The sequence below is a fragment of the Peromyscus eremicus genome, chromosome 22, assembly GCF_949786415.1.
Source record: "Peromyscus eremicus chromosome 22, PerEre_H2_v1, whole genome shotgun sequence".
Classification (NCBI taxonomy): domain Eukaryota; kingdom Metazoa; phylum Chordata; class Mammalia; order Rodentia; family Cricetidae; genus Peromyscus; species Peromyscus eremicus.
The window spans coordinates 21,295,647-21,319,912 of record NC_081437.1 but is presented as its reverse complement, the minus strand read 5'-3'; the positions used below and the strand labels follow the sequence as shown (position 1 = coordinate 21,319,912).

Below are 24,266 nucleotides of genomic sequence, written 5' to 3'. Positions count from 1 at the left end.
ACACGTGGTTTCTTATGCACGACTCAGGCTCTGAGACCTGTGCTCACACATGTGGTTTCTTATGCATGACTCAGGCTCTGAGACCTGTGCTCACACGTGGTTTCATATGCACGACTCAGGCTCTGAGACCTGTGCTCACACATGTGGTTTCTTATGCACGACTCAGGCTCTGAGACCTGTGCTCACACCTGGTTTCTTATGCACGACTCAGGCTCTGAGACCTGTGCTCACACATGTGGTTTCTTATGCACGACTCAGGCTCTGAGACCTGTGCTCACACGTGGTTTCATATGCGTGGTACCTGGGAGCCTTACTCTCAGGACGCTTTAAGCGAGCCTCGGTCTTGGTTTTGAGACTTGCTTACTGTTATCTGGCTTTTTTTTTTTTTTTTGGTTTTTCGAGACAGGGTTTCTCTGTGTAGCTTTGCGTCTGTCCTGGAACTCACTTGGTAGCCCAGGCTGGCCTCGAACTCACAGAGATTCGCCTGGCTCTGCCTCCCGAGTGCTGGGATTAAAGGCGTGCACCACCACCGCCCGGCCTGTTATCTGGCTTTTTGCTAGCTTCTAAAAATGTTTGTATCAGCTGAACGTTTGCCGCATCACTTACCTTCAAAATGCTAGAAACCATTAATACATTCAATTTGCACCGTTTTGTGTTTCAGAGTTTTCTTTCTTTGATCCCAACGACGCGTCGTGTCAGGAAATTCTCTTTGATCCCAAAACGTCAGTCTCAGAATTATTTGCTATTTTGAGACAGTGGGTTCCTCAGGTCCAGCAAAACATTGACATTATTGGAAATGAGGTAAGTGTGTCTGGCCTGTTCAGCTTTGTGTTATTGCACCTGTTAATGATTAGACTATTTCTCCCTCTGAGAGGAGAGATCCCTATGGGGAGAAGCCCATTGCGGTCTGCAGTCCGTCTGCATTTGCAGGTTTTCACGGAGCAGTGGACATGCTGTGCATGCTTCCCACCCTGTCCTCTTGAACCTGCACGCTGTCATCGCAGACTTCTGGTGGGAGCAGGGAGAGGCATTTTGGGTACCCCCTTCTTTGTACAAAGTAGTTCTGCGAACTTTTGTACATTTCATGAAGTCTTCAAATACCATCACGTTCCTTCTACACTTTGGGAGGGTCTGGTAGTGATCTAGGCTTAGATATAATTTTAAAATGTTTGGCTTTTTGAGGGAGGGTTTGACACACATGTTGTAATGCTGTAGGAAGAAGGCATACATTTTTTTTCAAGTGTCATTGTAACCTTTGGAAAAACAAACTTTGATCATTTTTGGAAGAACATATTTGGAGGAACCTCATGTTAGAGTCATCTTGAGGAACCCACAGACAGGTTCAGATTTCATTATTGCTGAGTGCAGTGTTGAATGCAGTGTGATCAGATAGGCTGAGCGGGTCTGAAGGCATGGATATCTCGGGGGTCACACTGCAGTCGTGGGCTTTCTCAGATTGTTCTTTTAAACTTTAATTTCTTTTTTTTTTTTGTAATTAAAGCATAATTACATCATTTTCCTCTTTCCTTTTCCTCCCTCTAATCCCTCCCATGTACCCTTATTGTTTCCTCTCAAATTCATGACCTCTTTTTCTTTGTTAATATAATTATGTTATATATAATATAATATAATATAATATAATATAATATAATATAATATAATATAATATAATATATAATATAAATACAACCTGCTCAGTTAGTATAATGTTACTTGTGTGTATGATTTCAGAGCTGACCACTGGTGTTGGATAACCAGCTGGGGAGCTCTTCTCTGGGGAAAACTGTTTCTCCTGATCTCAGCGTTTCTGAGTTACCTGTAGTTCTTGGTCGGGTTGGGGCCCCATGAGATAGTCCCCTTCCATGTTAGCGTGTCTGTTGGTGATGTCCTTCTTCAGGTTTTGTTCAGGGAGCCATGTTGGTGATGGGTGTAGTTTCTCGGATGTTTCTAGAAGGGGCCGACTTCTTGTTCCTCTGGCTCTGACAGTTTTTCTGACTCCTCTTACACTGTGATCTCTGAGCGTGGGTCTGGGACATGAGTTGTAGAGGTATCAACCGGGATGAGGTGCCACACACTTTTTCTCTGCCTCTTGATCAGTGTGGTTTTCTGTAGCGGTCTCTGTCTGTTGCAAAGAGATATTGCTTTGATGAGAGGGTGAGACATACTTATCTGTGGACATACAGATAACGATTTAGAATGTAGTTAAGAATTATTCTGGTTTAGTTAAGTGGTGATGGTAGGGTCTCCTCCAGGATCCGTGACTTCACTATTCCTGGGTAGCTGGCTAGGTTTCCAGTATCAGGCACGATTCTCCTCTTGTAACTATTGGTTACAGCCAAGGTATGCCTGCCACCATTGTACTCTTAGAGATATCATGCCATAGGGGCCATTGTAGTTCATACATACCATACCTGGGTAGGACTCTTGGTTACTTCCTTCCCTTAGAAGCTTGCATGGTACCTTCTACTGCTGTGGAAGCTAGTCTTCGGGAGGAGGCTGCTAGGTCAGATCCAGCCCAGGTCCTCTGGGTCTTATGTTTTAAGCACAGTTTCTTCAGCAGTCAGGACTTAACCTTCCACTTCTAGGGGGCCACCAAGAGCAGCATAAATAGCCTATGATGTTTTCAGAGGCTCTTGGACACCTGACCAACAACTCAAAAGGGGAGTTTTCATGACTGGTTATTGGGTTTTTTGTTACTTTGGCTTTTGGGGTAGGTAGAGGGACATTGTCAGCCCAGATGGGAAAATTTCATTTGAACTATAGATGAATATGTTTTTTTAAACATGGATTATATGTAAATTTAGGTAAATAGATACATGATTCCTTATGACTCTTTCAGACATCTTACTGTTATTTCATTTCCGTCCTCAGATTCTCAAGAGAGGCTGCAACGTGAATGATAGAGACGGACTGACGGACATGACTCTGTTACATTACACTTGCAAGTCTGGGGCTCATGGCATCGGTGAGTATGTGGCTTGCCCCTCTCTGCTCTCCATCTGTGACTGAGTAATATCTGTTGCCAGACAGTGACCCGGGCGGGGCGTCTAGTTGACCATCGGCTGAGTAGGTGCGGGATTCAGTTTGGTCCACTCAAAACTTTGTTCCTTTCCCCCGCGGAAGTCTTGATACCTGTGATTATGTCTCAACATTTTCTGTAGCAGGCTTCATGCCTCGCTGCTCAGTAGTTGAGATACCACCCAAGAATCTACCAGGGAGCTTTCACCAAGACTGGGCTAAGGTCAGTTTTTTAGCATAGCAGTCCTTCAAGACTGTAGAGTATAGCTTATCTCTGAGTTCTATTCCTACTTATGAAATACATGTGCAGCATATGTCCACAATTGCTGTTCTTCCCTGCTTTACTGGGGATTAACTAGACTCTGTATTGTGGTTGTCTCTTCTTGTTTCAGTAATCTGATAACAGAACTTAAATTGTTGGTGCTGAAGGGCCTTTTCTTCTTGTAGTAATCCACAATGTGCCGATACTTCCATAAAATCAAATTGAATTTATAATCTAAAAAGGAGATCAAGAAAAATAGTAGCCCAAATATTTTTGCACTGGTCTGACATTTTTCTTAGTGCCTTCATTCTATTCCATAGGACAGAGGTCTTAGTTATTTAAATGATTTCTTACCACACTCGTAGGCTGTCAGAATTTCACTCATAATCAGTAATGGCATGGTGAACACCTTCATTGTGTTTATTCACACTCCTGAATGGGAGTGTTAGCTTGGGATTAACCCCTGAAGGTGAAATTTTTGCAGTATAATGTAGGTCCAGTGTGCTGTTTGCTTTGCTTTTTAAAGACAGACATTAGAGAATTAGACTGGGTATTAAACTATGTACTGAAGAAAAATAATTTGGGGACTTTTCTTTTCTTCAGGTGATGTTGAGACAGCTGTAAAATTTGCAGCTCAACTTATTGATCTGGGAGCAGACGCGAGTTTGCGGAGTCGCTGGACAAACATGAACGCCTTGCATTACGCTGCATACTTTGATGTCCCAGAGCTTATAAGAGTGATTTTGAAGACTTCAAAACCAAAAGGCGAGTGCTGGCACATCTCCGTTACCAATGAGTGTTCTGTAATGGCGTCCAAGCCACTGTGAGGAGGGCTTTCTTCTCACACTCGTTTTTTTTTTTTTTTTCTTCTGAAAAAGTTTAGAATTTCTTTGTTGGAGGTTACTATCCTTTCACAAAAGGCTTGGCTCAAAGAGCTACAAATTAGAAAATAAGTGTTTTCTGGGTCTTCCTGTCTCTGCAGATTCTCCAGTGTAGTAGTTTTCATGGGTAACCCTTGGGTGTGCTTTATCATTCCTTTGTCTTCTTGGGAAGCCAGGGGTAGAGCAGCAGAGTGTTTGGGCTGGCATTGGAATAAATCAGGGGAGGATTCTTTTAGATGTCACTCCTTCCAGGAATTCTTTGATAAATTTGAGGGTGCCTCCACATCTCGATGGTGATACCCTAAAGTTGATATTCTCTCTGGTTCTTCTCTTTTGAGAAGAATAAGAGCAAGAGAGAGAATTCTTCTAGCTTAGAGCGCCCAGCGCCATCCCTTTACAAAAGACATTTTTGAGATTCAGGAGACAAACCTCTCAGAAGGTTGGTTTCTAATTTCTGCTTTGCACAATCATCTAGTCTCTTTTTTTAAAATTCTACCTTTCCAACTTCTCGGTGATGTTGGGAAGAGTTTCTGTCCATGGTCCTGTGTTCAGTAATGCAGGAAGTCTGGGTTGTCACAGGTGTGTAGTCAAGCCAACGTGGTCCTCTGCAGATTAATATACAATTGTGGAGCCAGAGACTATTACACCCTTGCAGGAAACATTCAAAATAGGATCTTCCATTCCAGGCGATTTCCTGCTCAGGTATAATGCAACGTGATTTACTGTTATTAGAATACCCTTAGAATTTCAGGGTTCCTTTTCTTACTGTGGAGTCCAAATTCATCTGTCGAGTAGTGTCATGAATCAGTATGTAAGCACTCCTATGTTCAGGTACTTGTTATTGATTTGAGGATTTTGCACAGTTTAGCCATCTTTTTCCATGAAAGGCTAACTAGTAAATAACTATTTTAGTTTTTCAGACTATCTGGTGTCTGTCACAGCGACTCATTTCTGCAGTTAGAGCTTGGGTACAGGCTCAGAGAATATGTCTCTGAATAAGTGTGCCTGCACTCCTGTGAAAGTTTGAGAAACAGGCAGTAGTGTGTATTGGGTTCATTTGCTGACCCCCAACCTGAAGCTGACTCCCTTACTGTGTACCACAAGGGGCATTACCTTACAAGGAAATGGCCTGAGTTTAGTGAGCAGCCACGGAAGGCTGGTCATGTCACAGGGGTGAATTACCACCGTTCACTGCCTCTCCTGCAAGGTAGTTTAGGATAGCTGGAACCCTCGTGATCTATATAGCACCCCATTTCACAAGGAATCACACTGAAGTGGGAAGATAGTCATTTGGTTATTGTAGGCAAGTTATAATTATGGAGATTTGTCCCGCTGTGAAATACTGCATCTGGGGTCTAAGTGAATAAAAGGGTAAAATCCCCTTCCCCAACTCCCCCATCTCCTTGGAAATTGTAATAGCTGAATTTAAAGTTTTAGTTAATACTTTTGTGATGTTTAATCGTAGATGTGGACGCTACTTGCAGCGACTTTAATTTTGGGACAGCCCTGCACATTGCAGCTTATAACTTGTGTGCAGGATCTGTGAAGACCTTACTGGAGCATGGAGCCAATCCCGCGTTTAGGGTAAGAGGTTGAAGCCAGAGAATGAGAACACCTCACAGTATCTCCAGTGAAGAGTTGAATTTGGACGTTGGTTTTTATCTCCCCACATCTTGTTTTCTAACTGGCCTAACTGGACATCTCAGAATGTTTTTAATTGATTACTGCCTCTCCTGCTATCATGTGGACCCCTCATTGTTCGGAATTAAAATACCTCTGGAGATTCTGTCTGTAAGCTCTTCCTTGAGAGAACCAAGTGAGGTGACTTCTTTTTTTTTTTTTTTTGAAATGGTAGATTTTAAATTATATGAACACCATGCAATGAACTGGATTTATAGCTGGCTATTTTATGTTGTCACAGATACAGTGTAGATATAGTCTTTCCTTCATAGGGAGGGTGGGGCAAGTCTTGATTGCAGCTTAGGATGCGATCAATAGTACAGAGACTGTTGTCTCTATTTCTGAAGTCTGAGTCACTGTGTGACCAAGCAGGTGGCCGAGGTCACAGAGCCAGTGTGGCAGCTGTGGGATGGCGGGATGTAGTCATGTGACCCTTAATGACAGGGACAGGCTCTGGGAAACATCTTGGGGGAGATTCTCTACCTCTGTGCAAACTGGATTGTGGGAACTTATATAAACTAAGGTGGCTGTGAAGTGGGGTCCTTGTGTATGTGGCCCTGGTTGACTAAATGTCTGTAAGGAGTGCGCATGGATGTAGCTGGGTCTTGGATTGGGCAGCTGGGCATCCTACTGTTTCCCTGTGCTCATGTGCAGCAGAGTTATTTCTCCTCCCTGGTGCTTGCCCTTCTCAGTGTACAGAATGGTTTTCCCCTGCCAGACCACCTTCCCTCATGCCCTTTGCTTCTCTCTGTAAATGCATCTTGTCGGTGAGGGTTCCCTCACCATCTTTATGTCACCAGCCCCCCTACAGTCACCTCTGTGCCTGTGTTCTCTGTGCCTGGGTGTCTTTATACCACTCAGCTCCTAGTTAGCACACCACATAATCTGTTGATGCTCTGTCTGACCTACAAGTGTGTGTGCTCTTTGAGGGTAGGCAGAGTGTTGTGTTTCCTGTACTGTGGTGTCTTTAGCACCTAGAATGGTTCCTGGTACAGTGGAAGAGTCCGTTGAGTGGTTTTGAGTAAATAAATGACTGTGTCTGACTTAAATGTCCTCCATTAAGAATCGTTGATGGCTGTCTAATGCTCTGAGCATGTCAGAGCTGAAGATTTTCTCCTGTCTCTGGTAGAATGACAAAGGACAGATCCCTGCGGATGTTGTCCCGGACCCGGTGGACATGCCTCTGGAGATGGCTGATGCTGCAGCCACCGCTAAGGAAATCAAGCAGATGCTCTTGGGTGCGACGCCTCTGGCCTGTACCATCCCTAAGGCCGTAGTTCCAAACTGTGATCATGTCACCAGCAAGGCCATGCTGACCTCTCTCGGCCTGAAGTTGGGGGACCGGGTTGTCATCGCAGGACAGAAGGTATAGTAAGTCACTGTGGTCCCCGAAGTCGTTCTTATGGTCCTCATTCCTGGTCTGTGTCTAGGGCTTGTGTGCCGCACGATCACAGTTTTGCATTTTGGGGACAAACTTCAACACTGCGGACAGAAACATACTTGATTGGAAATGTGCAATTTTTGTTTTTTGAGGCAGAGGTTCTCTGTATAACTGCCCTGGCTGTCCTGGAACTCGCTTTGTAGACCAGGATGTCTTCAAACTCACAGAGATCCTCCTGCCTCTGCCTCCCGAGTGCTGGGATTAAGGCGTGCGCCACCACCGCCCAGTGAAAATGTGAAATTTAAATGTAAGTTTCCGTACACTTATAGAGGGCAGTTTAAGAATATGAGCTATTTGAACTTGATAGCGAAGGTCTTTTTACTTGCACAGGGAAAAGCAGCATAGAGAACCTTGACTGAGTTTAGAGGCAAGAGCTGAGAAGTGACCTTGCTCTGTCTACTCTGGACTGTCCCTGCCAGTGACTCTTCTCCTGCCAACGGAGCAAAGGAAACCTTCAGTACTGTTCTGTGTTTGACTTTGAAATCTCACAAATAGGGAACATTCAGATGCTACAAAACCTGTAGACGGGAGGTCAGCCAGTGCCTCTGTACATAAAGGCTTGATAGACAGACGGAGCTGCGGTTTCTGTGTGACCTTCACTGTGACCGTTTCTCTCTTTTCTTTGATACTTCTTTTGGGAGCTTTTTTTTTTTTTTATTTTCCCTTTCAGTGCTGGGACTTGAGCTCTGGCCTCATGAAGCGTGGGAAGTGCTGCCTCACTGAGCCACACTCCACTCATTAGCAGTGTTTATTCTTAGTTTAAGGTACTAGGACGCTCCCGTGTGGAGTGGAACAGGGAACGTGAACTTTTCTTTCCTGTTCTATTGGGAAAGAACATCACCTAGGAAGGACCCTTTGTCTTCCTGGTGAAGTTCTTTGCCATTTAAAAAAATCTTTGGCAAAGTTCCTTATTCAGACATCCACTTTGAAAGACGTAGATAGTAATATTGCCAAGAACAGGGCATTTAGAATTACTAATAAGAATGAAAACCCATTTTGATGTATATTTTCTCTAGGTTGGGACATTAAGGTTTTGTGGAACAACGGAGTTTGCAAGTGGGCAGTGGGCTGGCATTGAGCTGGATGAACCGGAAGGAAAAAACAACGGAGGTGTTGGGAGAGTCCAGTACTTCAAGTGTGCTCCCAAATATGGTAAGATTGAACCCAGGGCCCCACAAAGACGGACCACATTCTACCACTGATCAGTCCCACTTCACCCTTTCTTGAAGTTTTCAAATGAAACCCTTTCCTGGTTACTCGTGTACTTTGTAAGAGGGTGTGGATTGAGGGTATTTTCAGTGCAGGAGCTGGTCTGTCGTGTTTTCACTGATGGGAATGATTTACAGGAGGGAAGTGGTGTTGCTGGAGACAAAGGGAAGGCTGGAGGAGGAAGGTCCTTGAGAAGTTGAAAGGGTTGTGCCAGGGTTAGCCTGGCATTAGTCCAGGCGTGGCTCACCCTCCCTAAGGAGGGAGATGCTGGGAAGATGTTTCTGTTTTCTCAGCAAATGAGAAGTGAGGTCATTGGCTGATGTAAGGAGAGGGATCTGGGGGTGGGTGGAGTTGGGAGAGAGCGGGATGGAGATGGGCAGGGAGGGGAGACAGACTGCAGCCAGGTCAGGGCAGGGCAGTGCGGCAGGCAGCCATGTGGTGCCGAGGACCAACGGTAGACTTGCGGACATAAATGTAGAGTCGTAAGCAGGCTGCAAGGGCAAGTCCTCTTCTCGTCAAGGCTTGTCAAACTGTTTGGGTACTGATGAAGGGTCTGGTTCAGCAGGGTTGTTTCTTCTAGAATGTTCTACCAGAAGAAGTCTGCAAGAAAGCTGGGGACAAAGGAAGCAGACTGATTAAAGGGATGGATGTGAGAATCCAAGGTGGCCAGGGAGGAAAAGGAGAATGTGACTGGGAGGAGAGCCCAGGAGAACATACTGGGATCTCTGGTTCCTGATCCCAGGGACTTGATCCCGGGTTGAAGGACCGAGCGAGGCTTTTGTGTTTTAGACACCCAGTTAACAGGAGTCATAGGCACCTGGTAGAGAGACTGGTAAATAGAGAATATGATGGGATTGGCTTGTTCTTTCAGGGAGAGAATATCTGCCTACCTGCATTGGAATTCATTGGAACTGATCGTGTGTGTGTGTGTGTGTGTGTGTGTGTGTGTGTGTGTGTGTGTGTAGTGTAGTGTGCACTCACGTGTGTCTGCACCAGTGTGCATGTGGAGGCCAGAGGTGGTGTTTCACTGGGTCTTGGGACTCAGCTATACCGGCTGGCTAGCCACTGAGCCCTTGTTTTCTGCCCCACGGTGCTGGGATTACAGTCACATGCCAACATGTTGTATGGATGCTGCGGATTACACTCACATCCGAATGCTCACAAGGCAGTTTACCAGTTGAGCTGTCTTTCACCTTCTCTGGGGCAGTTTTGAGGGGAAGACAGTTGAGTAGAGGGGAGTCGTCTCAGTGAGTGATGCTGAGGTGGGCAAGGCCTGCTGCTCAGTCCTTGCTGTGAGCAGTTAGCCAGCAGAAGGCTTCTCACCAGACCTGCATGTGGTAGTGTCAGGCCACAGAGAGGGACTTTGCTATCAGGAGACAGTAGACCATGAAGAATTGAGAAGCTGGAAAAGCAGTGAGACCAACTTTGACTCTGTTCCTGAGCTGGGCCAGTCCTTTCTCTTTCTGACAAACGTTTGTTTAAATTCATCCCTACCCCCCATCTTTCCTCCTCCTCACATCTGCCCTTCTTCTGTTTTTCTCTCTTTCCTTCACACACTCTGACACTGGGGTCAGTCTGCGTTTCTCACTCTGTTGTTGATGTTTTTCCTCTTCTCTGACGTTACCTCCACGGTTGCCCAGCACACTGATGAGCACGGTGGGGTTTGGAGTCTGATGCTGAGATGTGATCAGGTCTCTTCCTCAGGGCTGGGGCCGTGTGAGCCTCGATCTGTTCTTGTTCCCGTCTGGTATCTATGAAACAGGGATACAGAACCCCGGGACTTTGTGTGAGGACAGGGTATATTGAGAGACATATAAACTCCCTGGGTAAGGGATGGGTCAGCACAGAACTGTCAGCGATTAGCTGACTCTTACCAAGTTACCCGAATTACTGTTTGTTTTTTTTCTGCCATATACTTGTCTTTGTCTATTTATACTTTTTGCTTACAAAAATGCTCAGTGTGTGAGACATAAAAATCATAAAACAGGAGAAAGAAGAAAATAAAGGTCACTTGCATATTTTTGATAACACTTTTTAAATAATTTTTTTCTTTGAAAATTTTACATACTTAAGCAGTGTATTTTGATCATCTCTGTTCACTGTTCCTCTCTTTGGGCTTTTTGTAGTGCTTCTTACATACATTTGTTCTGTTTAAAATTTTACCCCCACAAAGCTTGGATTTTATATGTGTGTGTGTGTGTGTGTGTGTGTGTGTGTGTGTGTGTGTGTATGCACATATATATGTATGTATTTTTTACTGGATATCCTTTTATAATTTGTGTAAGTCTTTAAATGTTGATCAAAAATGTGATTTTTTTAATGACTCCTTTTCTTTTAAGTTTTCTAATTTGATGGGTAAAAACTTGCTTTTGATTCCTATTTCTCAGCTCATAGTAGGACAGAAAATTTTCCCTTTTAGTTTTGTGTATATATTCGTGTGTGTGTGTATGTGTGTGTGTGTGTGTATGTGTGTGTGTGTGTGTGTGTAGGACAGAGTATTGTTCTACTTGGGTATTGTTCCTCAGGAACCATCTTGTGTTTTGAAGCAGGGTCTCTTGCTGGCCTGGAGCTCACTGATTTGTCGAGGCTGGCTGACCATTAATCCCCGGAGATCTGCCTGTCTGCTGGGGTTGCAGGCATAAGCTTTCAGACATGTTAAGTGGGAGCTGAGAGTCAAACTCGGGTTATGTTTGTACAGCATGCAGTTTATCAACTAAACTACCTTCCCAGCCCCATGCGAGAACATCGTAAATGCTTTGTTATGCCTTGTATATGGGGGAGGGGGGAGAGAGAGCAGAGAGGAGAGAGAGAGGAGAGAGGGAGAGGAGAGAGGTGGGGAGAAGAGAAGAGAGGAGAGGAGAGAGACAGAAAATTATTTTGGCTCCTGAATATTCATAGTTGCCCATTTAAACTGAAATATTAGTGTTCAAAAACCTGCTAAAAGTTTAAAAAATGTATTTGTCCAATTTGGTATTTGGGTTTGAACTTCTCTCACAGTATCTTGTGATATTTAATATAGGGCTAGAATATTTTTTCCTTTATGATGATTATTTTCTTTTCTTTTCTTTTTCTTTTTCTTTTTTTTTTTTTTGGTTTTTCCAGACAGGGTTTCTCTGTGTAGCTTTGCGCCTTTCCTGGAACTCACTTGGTAGCCCAGGCTGGCCTTGAACTCACAGAGATCCGCCTGGCTCTGCCTCCCGAGTGCTGGGATTAAAGGCGTGCGCCACCACCGCCCGGCGATTATTTTATTTTCATACTTTAATATATGTAATATATAATTGTTCTTGGTAGATACATAATTCAAGAATTAGTTACAAATTCTATTTTTTATTCCTTTGGAAATGTTTATGTTTTTCTGTAAATAATTGTGAAACCCATTAGGAGCTTGCTGGAACAGGGTCAAGGCTTTAGTTTGAATTTTCCTCTGATACCTCCTTTTGGCAGCTGCCAAGCTCAGGAAGGACAGGATCAAAGGCGTTTAGTCACACACAGGGTAGGTGTCAGTCAAGCGCAGGGTATGGGGAGCGCAGAGATTGTCGGCAGAGTCTCTTGGGCTCCCTGACTCTCCTGGTTCCAAGGACAGGCAAGCTTGATAAAGCAGAGCTGGGTGCTTTGGGAGTCTGCTTCTGGACTCTAAATACTCAGAGGCAGGTTGGGGTGTGGGGGCCACGTGATGGATTGTTTGAAACTTAAGGTCACCCTCCTGCTGGGTAATCTTGGTGTACTGAGTTAGGTCATTGCTAAGGTACCTGAGGTAGAGGGCAGGGGAGTTGTGGATCCCCTGGCAGATCAGAAAACATCCAGTTCGTTTCTTCTCCATAGGTTCTGTCTTCTCTCTCCCGTTCCTGCCTCTGGTTCTTGTATGTTTATACTCTGAGTTCATGTTAGTGCTGTGGTTCATCTCAGGATTGCTGTTTGTTAGCTCTAGCAAGGACTAGTTTGTTAAGTTGTAGCCACTTAATAATTGATTTAATACTTGTGGATTATATTATTTTTATGCTTTCCATAGTTGCCAAAGTAAACGTGTATGTAGCTTAGTAGATTGTCAGGCTTATTCAAAAGAAACAAGCCTTCCCTCCCCCTGACCCTGGCTCTTTAGAGTCAAGAGCCTTTGTATCTTCTGATGTCAGCGCTGATGTTTGTAAAGAATCTGTACACATGCTTCCGTCTTAGTTTTTCCAGTCTTAGACGTCTCTGTACTTTGTCTGTAAAGGGAAAGATTTGGTGCTCTGACTTTGTTCAGTCAGTTTCTTTCTTAGCTTACTTACTAGTTTTGGTGGAGCAGATCCTTCAGTAGCTTTCTGAAAGAAGACTCCTAGGGGTAACATGAGAGCCCTCCATTCTGACAGTATGCATATTCCTACCCGATTTCATGTGGTAGTTTGGGATGAGGACTGGGAGATTGTCGCGCGTATCCCCTTAGTGTTTTGAAGACAGTACTAGCTAATGTAGAACTTAGTGACCCTTTCGTGGGCCTCACAGGTGTAAGCAGATCGACCAATGCGGCTCTGTGCCAGGACAGCTACATAACCGAGCGGTGGCCAGGATGCGGCTCTCACCCCCTGTCGCTTGCCAGCCACTTTCTTGACCTTCTCGGATTGCTACTTAGGAGTTTCAGGTTCAGCCTTCTCTCCCCTTCTCAGAAGCTTCTATTTTCTTCTTCAAGAAATAAATTTCTCTTAGAATTTATACCGTTTTTATTCATTGCTGACGTTTTTAATGGGGCTGAACACATTAAACAAGCCGTGTTTATCTGAGAATTCATTGTTCTCCTTTTGAAAGAGAATGTCTGTGTGCTGCTTTTTGGTCAACCTTAGAGTTGTGTGTCAGCCTCGGGGAAGCCAGTGAGCATGCTGGGTGACCGGGCAGCAAGGGAGAAGGCCAGCTGTGCCCACTGAGGACAGTGTAGCCAGCCACAGCTTCAGATGTAGTCGTGATTTACCCAAATGACTCGATTAATAATAATAATAATAATAATAATAATAATAATAATAATAATAACAAATGAAGACGAGGAATCATGTGCATTACAATTCTTTTTTTGTTTGTTTGTTTTTTGTTTTTCGAGACAGGGTTTCTCTGTGTAGCTGTGGCGCCTTTCTGGGAACCCACTCTGTAGCCCAGGCTGGCCTCGAACTCACGGAGATCCGCCTAGCTCTGCCTCCCGAGTGCTGGAATTAAGGCGTGTACCACCACTGCCTGGCGGAATACTTCCTTCTTTAGTCCTCGGCAGATTTAATTGTGATTATCATTGTCATCATCATCATAGTCAAGCTTTGGGTGCTCGCTCTCTCTCTCTCTCTCTCTCTCTCTCTCTCTCTCTCTCTCTGTATATACAATTGGCATTGAAAAGAATTTAGAATAGGAAGTCAAGGACAGCCTCAGGTCAGTGACAGGAAAGATAGTTACAAATAAGTTTTAAAAAACCGGAAAATAAAGAGAAGGTCGTCCGGAGTTCAAAGGAGAAAAGAATTTCACAGGTTTCTAGGAAAGTAATGTAGCTGGCACTTGTCAGCTGTGAGCAGAGGGCTCACATTCTGTAAGGGTGCAAGTGTTCCTGTCCTGCTTTAACAGATTTCATCCTATATGATGCACGATTGTTAGGTTGTAAACACTCGGGTGTAATGCACACATTATGTTTTTATTTTCTTCTTAAGTGTGTTAGGGAGATAGTCTTGGGATTTATAGTCTATATTCACTCTCTTCAATGTCTGTGTGTACTTACTCAAACTGGATGTTTTATTGCTTTCATAAACTCCCTCAGTGGGATTTTATACTCCCAGCTGCTGTAGGTAGGCAGTCCCCTGACTCTGTTCACCTTCCTTCCTCAGCACACACTGTATTTTTTCTGATTGGCAGGAATTGAGGGTTAGGCCTTGGGGGAAGATTATTTTATACAGTCAAAAGGATTTATTGTGTCTGTACTGTGTGTAAGGGACTGTAATTAGTTACAGTGGGAGAATTCAGACAAAAGTAACATTTGAGTTTGTCTTTAAAAGGTGTGCAGTACAGAAGGAAGATGAGACAGGGTTGTGAAGAGCTGTAACACCCAACATTACATAACAATCCTAAGCTGGCATGAAGGGGCCTGGCTTGCACTATGTAGTAACTTATTCTCAGTCACTGAGAGAAGGTGGTAACTTTGACACATTTCTTTTTCCCCTGAATTTCACTCCACAGCAGATTATGTATCTCTTAATGTGGTTCCTAAATTATTGTCTATTTAGTCTTGGCAACTAGATTGTACAGTCTCTGAGGGCAAGTGCCGTGTGGGGTAGGTACTAACAGAGCCTGTGTTAGCAATTGTTAACATTTGCCCTGTATTTGAAATGCTTTCAGTCGCTCCCACACTAATGACAATTCTGTCTTTGCCCTCAGGTATTTTTGCGCCCCTTTCAAAGATAACTAAAGTAAAAGAAGGGAGGAAAAACACCACACACACTCCTGCCACGAGAGCGGCGCCTCACATCCGGTCCCAGAAGGTTGATGTAGCTCACGTCACGTCCAAAGTGAACTCTGGTAGGTCAAACCGGGAAGGTCATGCCCACCTAAACCACATTTCAAGCCGTGTTTGTGGGATTCACGGTATTTAGGCCGCTTCACTCTCTTTGATGGTCCACCGCAAAAGCCGCACCTCACAAAAGCAAGGCCTTTGTGTGTTTGGCCTCAGTTGGGAATCCTGACTTAAGTCTGGGCAGTGGTGGGTCAGTCTCGTCTTTTCCTTCTTTCTGAGTGCTTCCGATGCCCGTGACCAGCCGCAGGCCTGGAGTTCACTCCTCCAGTGAGTCTGGAGCTTCCTGTTCCTCGCCTCTTCTCTGATATCCCTCCCTCCAGTGCCCTTTTGGACTCCTGGGGTTGGCTGTGCTTTGCCATGCCTGTGCCCTGCTGCAGACACCTGCTCACTCTCCCTCTGTGCCTCTCCTCTCGTGTGGGCGAGCCTGCGGAGGTCCCAGCTGCTCCTCACTCCATGCAGACCCTGCCCCTCCCCAGGAACCCGACTCATTGAATCTCCTTGTTCTCCAGCTTGGTGTGTGTGTGCTTTTAACCTGTTCAGCCCAGTTGTTATCCTGTCCACTGATGGCTTTATTTGGGCAAATCTTTTGTGCTCTCAGTCAAATTCTAAACTTGAAGTAGACCGGGAGGATAATTTCTGATTTTGTATTCACAGAAGCACATAACACAGAACAGGTATTCAGTACATATCTGTTAACCGATCGGTAGCTGGAGCAGAAAGGCTTTCCATCATCTAAATGATGTATCCAGATGTTCAGTTTGTCTTTTTCTTCTGTTTCTTTCCTTGAGTGCCTGTGGTTGTACTTCATAATTACTGTGAGGTTAAAAAAGAATCTTGATATCCAGTGGAGAGGAAAGCCTCCCATCTTATCCTTGAAGATTGTCTCCCTTCTTTGGGGCCCCTATAAGTCACACTTCCTTACATATTTTAGAGTAAGTTCTTAGGTTTCTTTTAAAAACAAAACTACTGAAATTTAAGCTGCAATCACTTAATCTTTTACCAATTTGAAAAGAGCTGACATTGTTACAGCCATCTTTAATTATGTGATTGGAATAGTTTTCTGTTTAGGTGGATAATTTCAAACATCTTAATATAGTTGTAAAGTTTTTTGTCTGTAGATAGTCTTGCTACTTCATACCTGGGGCTACATAATGAGACCTTCCCCTCAAAAAACCCAAACCAAAATGCTTTAAAGCATGACTGTGATATACACACATACACATATGTGCATACATGCATACACACACACCACACACACATACACATAATGCACATACATACCACACACACACACCACAGACACACATACATGCATACACACATACCACATACACATGTACATGCATACACACCACACACACATACATACGTACACACACATCACACACACATGTACATGCATATACACCACACATACATACATGCATACACACACACCACATACACACACACACCACACACACATACATATATGCATACACACACACCACACACACACACATACATACATACACACCACACATACACACATACATGCATACACACCACACACACACACACACACACACCACACACACACATACATGCATACACACCACACATACACACATACATGCATACACACACACACAACACACACACACACACACACACACACACACACACACACACATCACACTGGTGTCAAGTAAACTTGGGGTGATTTCCAAGTGGCTGAGAGCAATGCATGTGTCCTGGTTGGGATATTGTCCTATAGTTTTGTGAAATGCTGTTTTGGGGGAAGCTGGGCATATACACAAAATAGATCATTTCTAAAACTTCATGTTAAGTTATCTTGATGACGGTTTAAACGAAAGGGCCAAATGGAATTTTAGGGCTGAAAAATAAGATAATGGAACACTGCACTCCGGGGTTGTTTCTCCCTCCGCAGCTGCTGTGGTGTCCCCTGCCCTCCTTGGGCCGCTGGAGCACCTTCCTCTGGCCTCTGCTCCCAGCCTTCCCTCCTCTTCCTTCTAGCTGTGGCTGCTGAAGAGATGCCACACAGATGGACTTCTGTCCAGACCAGTCTTCCGTTTCAGGTCCAGGACAAGACTCATTCTCTGCAGGACCCTTCCGCCTGTCCTCTCTGCAGGAGAGTGGCAGCCCCCGTTCCCTGCAGTCCACTCCCGCTCCCCCCTTTCCCCCTTCTTTTGCAGAACTAGGGATAAACTCAGGGGTCTCCCCGTGCTGGGCAAGTGCCGTCCAGTGGAGCTGCACTCAAAGCCAGGCATTGCCCCTCTGAGGGGCTGTTACCTGCTTGTTCAGATTACTTCATCTGAGTCCCCAGGGGACTCCTTTCCAGCCAAGCTACCCACGTGCTGTGTCCCTTCTGCGAGATTTTTCTCTCTGACAGACTTTCCAGAATCCCCACTCGATTTCCTCCTACTAGACCTCTGCTCTGGGGGAAGAAATTCATCCCACTCACTCATCTTGGTGAACCACTGGTTTCTCTTTGCAGAGTTCCCACCCCCTTCTCCCTCAGGAGTGGCCTCACACAGTCACTAGTTCAGAGGTCTTTGGCCGTACAAAATCAAAAGGTCCTCTTCAGGGAGAAGACTTACGTCTTGTTTCCATTTGCAGCAGACTTCTTTGTAGTAGAGTTCTTCCCTCAAAATACTTTTTGAGTTGACTGGGAATGAAGGTGGGAAGATCCATTTGCTCTCTTTAGATAAATTGATACAGTTGATATGAAAGTCCTATCCAACAGCCATTATCCATGAAGAGCTTTTTTTTTCATTCCAGATGGGGTTTTTGTGGGAATTGGGGGTGATAGGAAACATATAAGTTGTTTCCAAGTCCTCCTCAGCCATATCTCAGCAGTGACAGGTTTGCTACATCCTCTGGTGTGACAAAGGAGTTCTGAGCAAGCCTCTTAACTATTGGATGTGATGCTTCAGCTATTTTAGAGGTCTTTAGCAGGGGCAAAGCTGGGCAAAGTTCTTAGATGTACCGCAGTTACATCCTTTTCTTTCTTCTTAGTTTTGTAGTGCTGGAGTCTGGACCTGTGCTTACTCGGCAGGGCTGTGCACTGAGCAGTGTGCCCAGCTCCTTTTCACTACCTTAAACACTGGGGTGCTGGTTCCTTCTGTCTGTGAGAGTGTATTCATCCTGTTTTTAGAAGCGGATGAGTGGTTGTGCATGCCTGCAGTCCCAGTACACGGGAAGCAGAGGTGGGCAGATCTTGAGTTCTATGAGACCCACCCGGTCTCCAGAGTGGCCAGAGCTACATAGAGAAACCCTCTCTGAAAGCAAAACAAACCACAAAAGGAGTGGAAAAGATTTAGATACCGAGAGATGAGGATACTTTAGAGAAAATACATTTTCTTGTTTAATGTTAAGCAAAATTGTCTTTTTTTCTGAAATCATTTTGGTGTTTATTCACCAGGGTTGATGCCGTCAAAAAAAGAGCCTGCTTCTGAATCCACACCCTCACTGGCTCCCAGTGAAGACCTCAAGACTGTAGCAGAGAATGATGGTAATGTAACCCACCGCTTCCTGTTCTAAAGCTACGTTTCCTGGTGGGACTTTGCGATAACGTGGTGAAAACAGCTTACATGACTTGTGTTAAAGCTGGGAAGGAAAAATCACCGTAGTAAAATACTACCCTTGGGGGAAAAAAAACCCTTTAGAAATACAGACTCCTGTATGTTTCTCACCATACACAAAGAACTACCAGCTTAGCAGGAGGCGGTCCACAGTGCCAGCCTTTCGGTGTCTGGAGGGAAGGCCCTCTGCAGCCTTGCTCACCTTAAGGTTGATACAGATGTTCCAAGGTTAAACATTTTGTCACCTTAAGACGTGTTGGTAGTGAGTGTGTGTGTGTGTGTGTGTGTGTGTGTGTGTGTGTGTGTGTATTACAGTTTCTCCTAAGGAGATGGAGAGTGTTTGGGGGTTAGATTAGTTAACATTAATTGATAGGGTAATACCCCCTGCATACAATAGTTTACTGTGAATCCTTAAAATTTTCTGCTTGTGTAAACAGGGGTCTGTTTGGTGTGTCAACAACTGTGCGTTTAGATGAAATCAGGCATTTAATTTGACACTAGATAATCCACAATTGAGGAAACTAAATGAAGCGTTTCAGAAGAATTTGCCCAGAAAACATCTTATTAGTCCTTTTCTTTCCTTTTCTGTTTGTTTTTGCTTTTGTTTTTTTAAACACCCTTTAATTCTTCGATTCGTTCCTGTTCCCCTGTCAGTTCCCCAGCCTGGGTCCATCAGCAGCTCCTCCTCCACATCCTCGCTGGACCCCAAGCAGGGCCACCCGAAGAAGCTGGCCACAGGCAGCAGTAGCAGGAAGACCCTCAGCAAAAGCCCCTCTTTCCCGTCCAGAGCCAGTGCTGGTATCTATGGCTTTTTCAACCAGGCTTTCTTGGTGTTTTTTATCTTGGTTTGTTTGTAAGTGGATTTGCTCTTTTTAATGTGTAGAAGGAGCCCTTTACCCTTCACCCTTTACCCTTCACCCTTTACCCTTCACCCTTTACCCTTCACCCTTTACCTTTCTTCCTCCACCCTTCCCCTGCCACCCATTACCCTCCCCCTTTCCCCCTCCCCCACTCCCCCCTTCACCCCAGGCAGCGTGAGCTGTGCTTTTTGGGTGACACCATGTAGGAGCCCTTTACCACTCTGCCCTTGGCTTCAGTCACACTGAGTCCCTCCCTGGCTGTGCTCCTGCTCTGCTCCCCGCTCTGGCCCCTCAGCCTCCAGTCAGGACTCCTGGCTCTGCCGTGGGTCCAAGAAGCTGCATTTGCTGTCCTCTAGTCTGTGGGTAGTTTCTGCATCTCAGCTGGCTCACATGCCTTCCGATCGATCGGCTCCGTGTTTAGAAAAGTGTCTCCCCTCTGCTTTGGCTGAGGTGTTTTGAATCTGTTCAGGAGAGGCTCAGGGGTCCCTCAATGATGGCAGTGATGGGGGACACACACATAATCTCCCCTGACTGCTGCTCCTCAGGATGTGTGGGGATGAGGAAAGCCCTCTGCCAGGCTTGCAGCGGAAGTCCACTTAGATGGTGTCAACCCCCGTTCACGTTCACCTTGCCCCACAGGAGGGTGCAGCTGGTTTCTGGTATAGATTGTTCTAAATATTCTCATAATGACCACCACTTATACCTGCACAGAATCAGTATTTTATTATATAAAACGTTCAAGAGGGTGGGTTTATTTTGGTTTTTCTTTCTTTCTTTTTCTTTCTGTTTATAAATACATTTTGGGGAGGCTGAGGTTTGGTTCAGTTTTCAGGTGCTTGCCTAGCACAGGGAGGTTGTGGGTTCAATCCTCACCCCATAAAAACAAAACCCCAAACCACCTATCTGTGGTGGGGGAGTCCCCAAACCCTCAGCAATGACCCTAATACAGTAAACCTAGAAGCTGGAATCTGAAAAGTGGGGAGCCTCGAAGTTGGGCTTGGGACTGCTTCTGTGACATAATTGTCCTCTTTCCTCTGCTCTGGCCACTTTCTCTTGAGTTCTGAGGAGTGGCGTGCTCTTACTTCATTTGCATTTTAAACACTCCCGTATTTGGAATTTGGACTTTTGACCTTTACTTGATTATAAAATTTATATATGAGTGTAGAATTACCTCCTGCCCCCAGAACAAGCAGTTCCAGTGTGCCTGTATACTTTACTATTTTTCCTTTCTATACATTTGAGGGTTATGTCGACCTAAATAATAGTGAGGATGAAGGTAATGATCGGAATGAAAAGAATCACCTTTCATAGGGGAGGGGCCGAGAATGGGGGGTGTGTGTGGCTGTGAGGGTCTGATGGGGGTGTCTGTGTTTGGAGCCCCAGAGACATTTCCATAAACTTTTCTGGAGTGCGTTTACTTTTTCTGCAGATTTCTTGCGTTGGAGGGGAGCGTGAACTGCAGAGCTCAGACTAGGGACAGTAAATGGGATCAGAAAGAAAGGACCGGGGGAGTGGAGAGGTGGGAAGAGAGAGGGTTTCCCTCTGGACCTTGACTCACTGTCTACCATTGCTGAACTGCAGGAGCAGTGAGCAGGTCTGAGGTGTCTAGGCCCTGGGTCTGGGGGTCAGTCTGGCTGTGAACACCTGTCTTGGTTAACTCCTCAGGTCCAGCTTTATTCCTCACTCACCTTTTATGAGACGCACCATGTAAACTGCTTGCTGTAGAGTTTGGTGGCGAGGTCTGGGCTTCGCAGGGCCCATGGGTCCACAGCTCCTTCCTCACAGGCTCACGTTGGCGTCTGTGTTTTCAGTCTCCCTGTTCCCACGGTCGAGCCCCCCCAGGCCTTCTCAGAGGGCTGTGGTCAGTCTCTACTCGCTGCTAATAGGGCAGGGCCCAGGAGTCCACCGTCTGGATTTGAACAGCTTTGAGACAGTATTTCTCAGAGACCAGATACCAGAGAGTGGGCATTTTAGGGGTACTTTTGAATTAAGTTGAAGGAAAGCAAGTCGGGATAATCAGGATCAGTCATAAGTTGGGTGTTCCTTACCCACAACATTTGGGAACAGAGTGTTTTGAGTGTGTGCCGTTTGGGATTTTGGAAAATTTGCACAGTCTACTGTGTGACCAACCGTGTCTAACCAGAAGCCCCGAAATCTTAAATTCTTCAAACTCCGAAGCTCTGAGGGGTGGCTCTCTAATCTGAATGTGAATTTGAAGACTTTGGGATACTGTCCATTTTGGATTGTCCCATTTGGGCTGCTCAGCCTGCCACAGTTCAGCTGAGACTATACTCCTGTGTACCACTTACACTGAGTCTGGGTAAATACAGCAACTCTCTGCTTCATCCGATTGTGTGGCCCACTGGTCACACCTGTCCTACCACTCGGTCTCATGTGGTCTTCCTGTGTTGCCTGTGTCCTGCTCTCATGCCGTAGCATGGAAGGTGCGTCACGTGACAGGAGGTTGAGCTTGCACAGCTCTGGTTCTGCACGTCCAGTGTTCTGTGGGAGCCGAGAGTGTACCCAGCTGTGTTAGTGGAGTTGATGGAGGATTATGCATTTCCCACGGCAGTGGTTTTCTCAGGGAACCCTTACTCGCTTTGAGGGCCTTGCCCTCCCTAGTAAGGATCATATAGCTGTGATGAATATGTAATGAAATACCCAACTAGCCAGACTAGTTAGAATACATGGAGTGATTTTTTTTTTTAGACTAGTGTGCTTTTTGAGTTTTTTCTCCCTTTGTTTTCTTTCCTCTTTCCCTGTCTGCCCAAATCTCCGACCCACCCACTTCAACAGGTTCGAAATCTTCAGCACCATCTGCAGCAAATAATGCCCGCCGAGAAGGAGAACTCCGTCTTGGAGAGAGGGTGCTGGTTGTCGGCCAGAGAGTGGGGACCATTAAGTTCTTTGGGACAACAAACTTTGCTCCAGGTAACACGCCCGAACGGTCTTGGTTTAACCTGAGTTTTGGACAAAAGGTTTAATTAAAACTTAAGTGGCAGACGTGATTTCGTCGCCTAGAAGTGAGAACTTGCCAGTTCTTGTGGATGGTAGCACAGACAGAGAGCGTGTGTGTGGGAAATGATACAGATTCAACTGTCTGCATTCGGACTGACTGGTGTCCATAGAATTCTCTGGCCATCATGTTTTAACATTTGTCTAATATTAAAATGAGTTTTGACTTGCCTAGTTTATTCTCACTGACAGCAGAGTATGCTAAATGACTAGACAGCGTTTCAGGGCCGGTCCCCTCCCCACCCCCTCCAGGATAATCCAGTTGAGCAGCTGGATGGACTGTCTAGCTTTTATCAGAATGGCTTGAAGAAGAAAAGCAAAGAAAATATAAAAGTTGTTGTGTACCCTGGGTCCTAAAACTGCGTGTCTGTGAACTTAAACGTTGAGCCTAATCTAGCTAATACTGTATTTCCTAGAGTATTTGTGCTGGAGAGATGGCTCAGTGGTTAAGAGTACTTACTGCTCTTGTAGAGGACCTGGGTTCAGTTCCCAGCACCCACATCAGGTGGCTCAGAACCACCTGTGAGTGACATTCCAGGGGATCTGATGCCCCCTGGCCTCTGTGGGCACCTGCGCACATGGTGCACATAAACTCACACAGTTTCACACACACACATGAACGGGAATAAATATGTTTAAAAGATAAAGATGATCTTCCTTCGTATTTCCAAAGATGATAATTTCAATTAGAAGCCAGTTGCATGGAACCATGTGTTTTAAGTAGCAATATACTGTATTAACACATGGTGGCATTGTAGCATTTTAGGAAAAAGTTACCTACCAATACTGATTGAAAAAGAAAAGTTTATAGTGTAGCATCCTGTCAAGACCTGTGAAGGAGCTGAGACCATACTCTCTTTGCAGACTAGCAAATTAGCCTGCCACAGTGTCATAGATGCTGCCCAAATCATAGTAATCCTGGGCTGGAGGCAGGACTATAGTACTCACAGTAACAGCGGGAGGCAGACTGTCAGCACCCACCCTGCCCTGAACCTTGAGACCCAGTTCCCACCTCTCTGAAGGGGCAGAGAGGGCCAGGCCACACCTGCACCCCCAGGAGCCCATGTTCTAGAAGATGAGCCTGAACCTTTAGAGGTTCAGGGTCCTTTGTGACGAGCTGGCTGTTCAGCATGGCTGCTGCTGCTCTTTAAGGAGACCCCACCTGTTCGCCAGGAACCCACCTGTTCACCAGGAACCCCACCTGTTCACCAGGAACCCCACCTGTTCACCAGGAGTGTCCACTGCTGTGTGTGTGAGAGAGAAGCCTGAGAACCATGGCGGATTGTGTGCCACCACGTCCTTTGGGATTAGTGCCACTCTGAGTTTGAGTCAGTGCGTTATTTGAGCTATTTTAGAGGCCAGACCTCCCTTACGTCTCACACTAGATAGCGTACACTTCATATAGCTCTCTGCCAAGGCTATTTTCACATCCACTGTGCCAGAGTGTATCTATTTCCGCTATATGTCACACATTTTCAAGAGTTATACAGTAGTAATCATGTAGCAGAAATGCAGCCAATGAGAATGGGACTTTTAATTAAAGAAAAACAATTACATGGACTAACGTCAAAGGCAGAAGGAAGGGAGACTGGAAAATCATAACTATGGCACGCAGAAATAATCCTCACCAGACTAACCCGGGTTAGGTGAGTCAGAAAGCTGATAGTCTGTTTTCAGAGAATTAGTGTGGTTAGAGAAGAGGCTTGTGGACACTGCTTATAGGGCATAGTAGGGCCACACAAATATGAAAGACACTCAAGTCTGTGCTTGCGTCTTTTCAGCCCCAATCTTCGTACAGAATG

At 45.3% G+C, this 24,266-nt stretch overlaps 1 protein-coding gene across 1 annotated transcript in view; it reads left to right on the top strand.

Moving 5' to 3' along the window:
* Clip4 (CAP-Gly domain containing linker protein family member 4) overlaps nt 1-24,266 on the top strand; it is a 78,021-nt gene that overhangs the window by 33,179 nt on the left and 20,576 nt on the right. Inside the window, exons 3-12 of the mRNA XM_059248697.1 lie at nt 662-801; nt 2,872-2,965; nt 3,884-4,045; nt 5,627-5,745; nt 6,971-7,207; nt 8,299-8,434; nt 14,870-15,010; nt 18,430-18,519; nt 19,244-19,387; nt 22,246-22,380. Coding sequence (XP_059104680.1) covers nt 662-801; nt 2,872-2,965; nt 3,884-4,045; nt 5,627-5,745; nt 6,971-7,207; nt 8,299-8,434; nt 14,870-15,010; nt 18,430-18,519; nt 19,244-19,387; nt 22,246-22,380 — 1,398 coding nt within the window. The remainder of the gene's footprint in view (nt 1-661; nt 802-2,871; nt 2,966-3,883; nt 4,046-5,626; nt 5,746-6,970; nt 7,208-8,298; nt 8,435-14,869; nt 15,011-18,429; nt 18,520-19,243; nt 19,388-22,245; nt 22,381-24,266) is intronic.